This window comes from Anser brachyrhynchus (assembly GCF_964034855.1).
Source record: "Anser brachyrhynchus genome assembly, chromosome: 9".
NCBI lineage: Eukaryota > Metazoa > Chordata > Aves > Anseriformes > Anatidae > Anser > Anser brachyrhynchus.
In genome coordinates, this window is record NC_137703.1 from 26,638,457 (window position 1) to 26,647,771 (window position 9,315).

At 40.0% G+C, this 9,315-nt stretch overlaps 1 protein-coding gene across 2 annotated transcripts in view; it reads right to left on the minus strand.

Annotated features, from left to right (window-relative positions):
* LOC308199573 (uncharacterized protein) overlaps window positions 1-8,992 on the minus strand; it is a 132,089-nt gene extending 123,097 nt beyond the window's left edge. The window contains exons 1-2 of one of the 2 annotated variants that reach the window (XM_080603930.1): window positions 4,390-8,992; window positions 3,484-3,665 (exon numbers count right to left, since the gene is read on the minus strand). In XM_080603930.1, coding sequence (XP_080460056.1) covers window positions 3,484-3,558 — 75 coding nt within the window. In that variant the 5' untranslated portion in view covers window positions 3,559-3,665; window positions 4,390-8,992. The other variant, XM_080603929.1, reaches the window with a different exon arrangement.
* Window positions 8,993-9,315: the final 323 nt, after the last annotated feature.

Consider the following 9,315-nt stretch of genomic DNA (forward strand, 5'->3'; position numbering starts at 1 on the left):
AACGAAGCCCTCAGCTGACAATTGGGAGGCCTGCCACTGGTTATTGCCATCAGTTATTTTTCAACTGATTCAAAGATAACACAAAGACTGAAAGCTTGTAGCTACTTCTTTTGAGAAAACAGTTTGCTCAAAGTCAAAACAGTTCCTCTTCATCCTGAGGATTACCCGAGAGTTTCCAGTAACCTACTGGAGACCGACTCAAAATTAAAAAATAAAAAATAAATTAAAAAAAAACTTTTTCTTGCAATATTCTGTATTCTTTTCCAAAAATAAACATGCAAATGAAATTGCAGTGCAACTGGCTGAAACTTTCTACAATTGCTCCAGGTTCATAAACATTTCATGAACTCAGATTAAATTTCAATTACAATGCAAATACTTCCATGAGCGGCAGAATGAAAGACACTTGTTCTACCCTGGCTTCGTATGTGTAGTCAGGTTGCTTGGGACCTCAGGAGGTACAAAGCTTCAACTGAACATGCTGCCCCAGGTGGGATATTCTCTGTCCTGCAAAGACTGCCAATATCTAAGGTGCCTTTCCAACAGTGAGAACGACAGCACACCTTCCTTTTCAACAGAAACGCTTGGCCAGTAGATTCACTATAGGTCATAGCCTGACACAAATATAAAAAACATACAGAGATCTGTGATCATAAAAAGACTATTTCCAAACAGGCTGAAAAATATTTTGGTACAGTCAGAAGCAACAACAGGGGCAGGCCGAGCCTACGTGAACCGTTAGTTTCCCTGTCTGCCACAAAAAAGACATTTTCCTGCAGCTCCTGGCTAAGCTGCCCTTTGCACAAGTTGCCTGGTTTTCCATCTGCTTCAGCTAAAGCTCTGTCATACCTTGTATACTGTTGCTTTCTCTCTTTCAGCTGTTACTGAGCTCACCTTCTCCCCACACTGCAGACACATTGCTATTCTGGTCCCTTTGCTAATTCTCATTAGCGATGGCATTCACAGCTCACGCCACCACTCCCAGCAGGGCAGGCAGACCCTCCCCAGCCCCTGATTTCAGCTCCCTAGGCTCTCCCCAAGCCCTTCACCTCGCTTCTGCAAGGTTAGGGCTCTTCAGCTGTGCTCACACTGCCCCCTGTCCCCAGACAGGTCTCTCACTGTTCAAGTCCTTGAATCATGACTTCTTGTTCCTCCAGATGATGCACCAATGCCTCACATTGTGCTTCTTTGTCATCCTCACATTGTATGTTCCTTTCTGCAGTGAACATAACTTATTTGTATTGCACACAGTGCCCTGCAAATTTAGGGGACTATTTTAATGTGAGATAAATAATTACTATAATTAACAGAAAAACAAAATACCTCCTGCCAATTTGTCACAACTAAACACTTCTTTCCTTGCCAGATATTTTCATTTTTATGACATGAACATATAAGATCCCTCTTGTTTCTGTGTAGGGACATGCATCTCCCATTACCAGTAATGGGAATTATGTGTGTTCACTGAGGGGAGACTGTAGTCTACCCTGGCTTGTGGGCTATGCTAGCTGTGGCTATGCTTTATTGGATCATATGGAGCATGCCAAATAAAAAAATAGAAAAAAAAATCTTTTCCTTCTTCATTGTTCACAGAGAGTAATATGTAGGAAGCCCCGGAACACAATCATGCTTTTAATTAAGTGCTATTTGCAGGTGCTATATCACTCCTATTTCCTATAGCCATTTCTAAAAGAGCAATAACAAAAATTATCTGCAAAATAAAGTGATTAGGGATCAAAATTAGCTAGAGTTACTAGACTGATGAGAAATTTAGAAATGAGCAATTTTAATAAACCACATTTTGAAACTGTAAACATCCTTGTATGGGTAGATGCTGAAAAATACTAAACTTCATTTCACTATCAATTTTCTGATTCATCTGAAGAAGTTCATTATCTGTTAAATTGAAGGGAAGCCTCCCACAGAGGAATGCTATCTAAAGATGGATGTGTTTGTGTGTGAAAGGGTAGCCTTTCTTAGCTGTTTATCAAAAAAGACATTCATAGACTAGTTACTATATACTTCACTATTTTGTAAATATAAAGTACAATACATACATACAATCATATGACAGTGGTTCATTTTTGTCATCTGGTTTTGGCACATTAATACAAATTTAGTCCAAACATCCAAAGTTATGCTGCAAGTAATGCTGCCATCTGGTTTTAATGAATATCTGGGGTCCATTTTTCTGTTAAGCTTTTCTTATTGTGTTTGTGTGTTGCTTTTTCCAAGCTATCTGCATAATTGCTTAAAGATTTTACTGCAAAATTCATATCCTCACTGTGAATGAGGGAGAAGGGCAAAAACCAGGATGACAAAGGCTGAAATGAGGTGAAAGGCAAATTCAATTTTTCCTTGCACCATAGAAACCTCGTCAGGACTAGCTTTATCTGGTAATCCACATTTAAACTTTAACCTGTAGGGGGGCTCTTTGTGTTAGTTAATGTAAGCATAAAAAGAGTCTGAACCACTAATCAGATTAATCATATTTTGTGAGACTCAAAAGCTTCATTAAAAGGACCTCGTTTCCAAGCTACACATTTCAGAAAGGGGAAAAAAGTTGGCTATGAAAAGGAAAGAGTAACACTGAAATTCAAAAAGACACAGACTGTGTGTCTCCTGGAATTAAACCAAACAGAGTAAGAACTGGAACAACACCCACCTTCATAAAATACACCTTGACCATGCCAAAACAATTAGGACATTTTACTATTGAAATTTTGCATTCCCTACATTTACAAAGCTTTATCTTATGCACAAGAGAGAACTATTTATTAGGTAAATATGATAAATGTCTTCCCTTTTCTCATATTTACGGAAGTCTCCCTCTCCACTGAAGTAATCATATTTCCTAAGTATTTCAGGTGACCCCTCAGAGACAAGAAAATCTGAACTTCAGAAGAATAAGAACTGGAACCTGTCATCTGTAGTCAGGTTATTTACAGCCATGCAAGAAACACCCCAGTTCCCTAAAGACCATGAAAGTGAAAGAGCAAGATAGTTTCCCAAGTTAGCACTGTGTTGTGTTTGTTTTCAAAACCAGTGTAACTCTATTTTTAATTAAAAAAAAAAAAAGCCACAAATGAAACTTCAGTGAGGTTTTGTTTGTGCCTTTGGAACAAAACATGGTTTAAGAGTCAGAATCCCAGTCTCAGAATTTTGGTCATTATGTTCAACAAAAAGAATTTGCACTTAAGGCAATGTGAAGCCCAGTCAGTGGAGCTATTGTGGAGTTAGTGAACACCTGAAACCAGGGGGAACAATGATGCACATGAACGACAAAGCTGAAAGTCTTACATTCAGAAAGTTACTTGACGCTGAGCAAATGAAACACTTAAATAAACATTTAAATACATGACATTTAGAGAGAATGTAAGAGGTGGGCAAAGAAATCAAGACATGACATCACTGGGAAGATCACTTGAAGTTACAAATATCCATTTTCCAATCATGGAACTGGGGAAGTGGACTTAGTCTTACCTTTGTTTTCCAAGCAAGATGGAGCATCCTTATGCTGATTAACAGCCAAACTGTTTCCTCATATTTCACCATCATACTTCAATTTTTCTTTTTCCATAACTTGCGAAGATCTCTTCATGTTCTTGTAGGCTCCATGATCCTCCATGCAACAGGTAAGTTCAGTCCTGGGCCACTTGGTTAACCTAAAAATATATTTTAATACACACACTGAATTCTCCACTTGATGTGGTTAAGCATAAATTAATATGTTTTTAAATGTCTATTTACTAACTTTATCCATAATTGTACTGAGACTATACTGCCTGACATAGTTATACTGAAAGGCGCTGTTCGTAGCCTGGGTAAGGAGACAGCAGGTGAGGAGAGGAGAAACCTTCTGCAGAAAATGACCAGTCACCAAGAAATTGTCATTACACTGCAAATCGCAGAATGGACAGACACAGCTTGGGTACACTAAATCCTTCTCCCATCTTCATTTTTGTGGAACCGATGTCCAGTCACTGCATGTGCTGCAGGGGCTTCAAAGAAAACACAGCAGCCCAGCTTTTCTACGCTCCACAAGCCTTACCCTGCGCACACAGGTTTATCACAAGCTTTCATTTTACGCATTTTCACGCATTTCTGAGCGTGTGCCACTGTGTGCCATTGTGTGCCCTGAGGTCTTCACAGTTTCTTCATCAAACCAAGCAGCTGTCGAAATGTGCCTCAGCTTCCTCCAGCACACATTCCCCAGCTTTCTCTTCCAAGGAAAAGGAGGGGAGAAAGGCCAGTCAATGCCAAGGTCTTGCTCACTCCAGTGAGGAGCTGGGATACAGCCAAGGACAGGCTCACAGGTTCCTAGCATAGATGCAGACTATGATACAATTGAATTCCTCAGAAAATATCACACAAATCTAAGTTACTTACGAGTTGACTTCAGCACGTTTGCACGACTGTAAATGTGGAGCAACTGCACCGGCTTCAGCAGGATACTTCAAAGTCTAAGCCAGTGCAACCTAGAATCTAGCCCTTCAGATAAGCAAGAAATGATGTCCTAAAAGTACAGAAAAAAATAGTTGCCTAAACACACACGCATACAAAACCAAACATTCATAGGTCTGACCTACAGATATGACTTTAAATTACCCAAATCTAACTCTAAAAATGAGAAAAGCACTAGGATGCATTGCTATTATTTATCACCATTTTGTGTGGGGTCAGGTTTACTCAGCCTTCCTCCCTCACCTTGTTTTATGGTGAATTCCAGTGGAATCCACACAAACATTCTCAGAGAGCACAGCACAAACAACTATAATGAAGAATATCCCATATCAGCTTGTTATCTGAGCTGTGGTACTTCCCAGTCCATAGCAGGGCAGAGTTGATGGCATTAGCTTTCAGCACTGCTGTCAGTCTGCTCAAACTGCTGGGGATGGTCTAGGCTTCCTGCTTGTCTTCTCACTGAGCTGAGCCGGAGTTGTTCACATGCACGTGTTCACCACATTTTAGCTGAGGCTAATGACTAGTCAGGAGGAAGCAAACTACTGCAGCTCTTCTGACTACACTCCAAGTATGTTTCTTACTTTAGGAATTGGGAGTCTCAAAGGTGTAAAATCACATGCCCGTTCCCACAAATGTTTGTTTTGGTGACCCTCACAGAACTGGACTCTTTGAACTCCATGTTTGCACTCAGTCCTCCTGGCTGTACTCCATTTGCAATTCAGCCACTGGGGTGCAGGGGTTAGAGCTGGGTGCCCAGGTTGCTCTCCCCTACAGCAGTGCAGGTCATGCACAAAGCCTGGGTCACCTTTGTTGCCACTTGTGCTTCTACCTCAAGAGGACACGTCCATTTCTGAGAGACAGAACCACAGAGGCATGCAGCAAACTTCAAAAGCTGGAAGGGTTCAGATTACACTCATCAGCTCATGCAAAACTCTATCTTTAAGAAAAACATTTTTTTCGTTTTAATTCTGGGCTCGGGTAATGGCATCCACTAAGACCACGTGGAAAAACAAACAAACAAAAAAACAACACAGATGATTCAAGCTAAAATGTCCACATTTGTTCAGCCAGAATCTAGTAAATGCACATTTTGAAATTTGTTGTTCACAAAGATCTTAAGAATCTCTGTGACAGTATGATCTTAGTCATTTATGAATGTCCAAACCTTTAAATTTGTCAGTCTGTCAAAACCCAAGCAATTGAGCGACTGCTGAGACTGTTGCCTGATGAGAAGGTCAGGTCCACATTACCTGAGCTGCATAACATCACTTGTCTCTGCTCACTCCAGAGTACAATTTTCCCTCTTCAGGAAGAAAAGCTATTTAACCCTGTCAGCAATGTATGTTCGAAACCCTCTGAGATAATTCATATTTGGTTGCAAAAGCCTATACTGATCTCCAATAGGCAACAACAACAAAAAAAGTAACATGCTTTATTCCTATTTCTATAAGAGAAATTCTTTTTAAAAGCAGTACAAACCTTATAAATTCCAAAGAAAGACACCACTGGAATGCCCACAGGAAAGCAGCAGACCCAGTGCTTTCACCACTTCAAACAAAAAATGTTGTTTTGCAAAAAGAAACCCCTCTCTTTTCTGTAGTTCTAGACTCTGCAGATCATTAGTTTGGCAAAGATCTTTTGATCATTTACAACTCCTTGGTAAGAAGTTTCCCACAAGGCTCACAATGCTCTAAGTCACCTTTGTTTCTTTTCTTCGGCCTCCCTCTCTCCAAGTTAAAACTCACGCAGACCAAAACAGCACTGCTGAGCTCAGCAGCATTGTGGAGGAGGAATCTGTGGCACCCTAAGTCCTGATTGTATAAAAACATGTAACATTACCAAGAGAGTGGAGCAGGGACACATTCCCATGACTGCTTGGCAGGGCTTCATGCCTACCAGGCATGTGTGAAGACAGCTTCACACCTATGAATATTGAAAAGAGTCAGACCCTCTACTCTGTTCTGAGATCTTAAATAATGATGGGGACACAAGTATGAAAATCTTTGCACTCAGAGAGCAAGAAAAAGAAAACACATAGGAAAGGTAACAATCGACAAAATTTGCATTTTTTTTCTATGTTACAAGTAATAAGGATGCATTTCTTCCTTCCATCTCCTGTCACCCACCTTCTGTCCTTGCTGCATCACCATGAAAACACTCCTATCTCCAATCTTTTAAGTACTTCATGAAGTTATGTCATCTAGTGTACTTTAAGACACAAACATTACGTGGCAACCTCCAACAGGGGAAGAGTAAACCAAGTTCCCTTTACTGTCAGGGCTGCCCCAAACACAGGAAGGATTTCCGTCCTTTAAAATTCCTGATGAGAGTGACTCTGCACCAGGAAATGCAAAATTCATCTCATAACCCAGTGAGGTTCTGTAGAGAAAGCCTAAACCTACACATTTGGCTAGAGTGGGTTTCAGTGAATGTAATGGCCAAAAATATAGAAAAGGATTGTTCCTTGAGTCTCGTAAAAGATCTGGAGGGGAAGAAAGAGTACAAAAGATCAGGACAGTTCCCTAAATTGTCTGGATGCGATCTGAGCCAACTCCCTGTTGTTTGGATTTTTGTTTACCCTTGCAAATCTGAGGAGACAGTTCACCAGAGAATCCATTGGTTTGCTATATTTCAGAATGTTATTTCAGCTGGGGAGCCACTGGACAAGCTACAAGCAATTTTGCAGCTGCAAACATGTATAATGTCTTAGTTTTTTAGTGACAAAGTGGCATTGTATTCTTGAGACATAATGCTGTAGTACAGTGTTTTATTCAGATGGTTAAGGTAATAAAATAATAGTTTTCTATTGCCTGAATTGCTGTTGAACCAAACAGCTCATTTCTCTACCTCAACATGAAGAGAAGTAAGGTATTTTTCCAGTGTTTGGCACCAAAAGAGTATTTATAGAATTATTCTAGTTATGGCCCCATCTGCATCCTGTTCCACTGTTAACTGCATAGAGGAAAGAGAAACAGAACTGCACAATAACAGAGGAAGGACAAGCAGACAAAAAAACGTACTTTTAGTATTTTCCTCTCTCTTATACAAAATCAGATTTCTAAATATAATCACCTACTGTCTCATTTAAGAGGCTGCACTTCACCCATGATGAGAAAGCATTGAAATTTGCTCTATTGAAATCGTAGTTTGAGCACATTGCTAACTCATGTTTGCAAGCTAGTATCACCTAAATTACAGTTTTATGACACACTCGTAGAAAAAGAAGGTTATGCACAGTGAAACCTAATTTTAACTAGCAATGTAGTAGTCAGTTTAGTTGGAAAATTTAGCCACTGAGGGAAAGATGCTTCTAAAAGCCACATTGTCTGGAGGAACAGATACACTGCTATCTTTCAGACTATTCTATCACAGGCCTTAATCGTAGTCAGTACTTTATAAACTGCTTTTTGTAATGAAACAAGCATTAATCCATTCTTATAGATTACACACAAATCTCGGTCACTCTAGCACAGTCCCACTCTGTTCCTCACGCATCTCTTGCATTGCAATTTCCATTCTTTTAAATGCTTAAACTCTTTCCCCATAATTTGCTTGTAAATATATGAAACCCTTTGTATTGTCGTTCTTCACCTCTAGGTTCCACCCACTGCACGCATGCAGAAATGAGGTTCCACAAGGCTAAATGAGTTGCGTAAGTTCATGCTTTAAATTAGCATGAGGATTGAAAAACGAATTTTATTACTTTCAGTTCTATGCTTGGGCCACAGTTTCTACAACACAAACAGAAACTAGACAGAATGTAGACGAACTGCTGCATTTGCCTGGCAATTCCTTTTTAAATGGCCACTGATTATTTACATCTCCCTTCCTGAGGGTCCAGGTTGAGATCACCTTAAGGAACCTCAGACTAAGTGCTCAAGATCAGTGGCATATTTGAAATCTTTCCCTAAAATTGCTCTCATGTTTGGTTTGAAAACTAATAACTGCTAACCTCATCGTGCACCTGGTGAGGACATGGTGCTGGGATCCCTGATGTCAGCGAGCCCCATCTTCCTCCCTGGACCAGCAGCACATTTCTCTCATCTGTCAGCAAGAGAAGCAATGAGAGCTATGCCTTGGCCTTCACAGTCCAGCAGAGGATCAAGTCTCTTCTGGAAAAATATGCACTTCTAAACTTAAAAGGGCTCATGACAAATAAGCCAGAGACATTAGTGTCAGTACCAGGTTTTGGGACCTGGGTAAAAGTGTACGGAATTTAGAAATAAAGATATGAAGCACTGCCTGAATATTGAGTGTTAATTTAATATAAGGGAGAAATATAGTCTGGTACCAAACAGCCCCTTCTCTTACTCTTCTGTCTGTAACTCCCTCAGCTCTCCACACAGATAGATATTCTGTCTTCTTGAAACAATAATCACATAGGTGAATTTTCCAGTATTTTCCATTATTGCAAAACTATTTTTCCAAACTATTTTTCTTAGGAAAACATATAAAAGGGCTTCAGAGCACCATAACCTTTAAAACATAGCAGAAGAAAACAAATATGTTCCAGCAAAAAAATCAACAATTTTACTTACATAGTCACGTATGAGCAATGACGTGCAGCTGGCTGGTGGTGGGTCACCTGCAGAAGATTTTGGAGGGTCTCTATTTAAGAACTGGGAAGTTTGGATTAGAAATGTGCCTGACTTGAGGGAGCTTTAAGCAATTAACTCTGCACATGAACAAAAGTGAAGCACAAAGAAACACTAATTGGAAGAGATCATTAATGCAATCCATCCACATTCTCCATCTATACACTCATTACCTACTGACAACAGCAGTAGGTTTTGCCCGTATGAGGAAATGGACCAGAATAGTCGTTGCAGAATAAGCCATTCTTCAATAGCC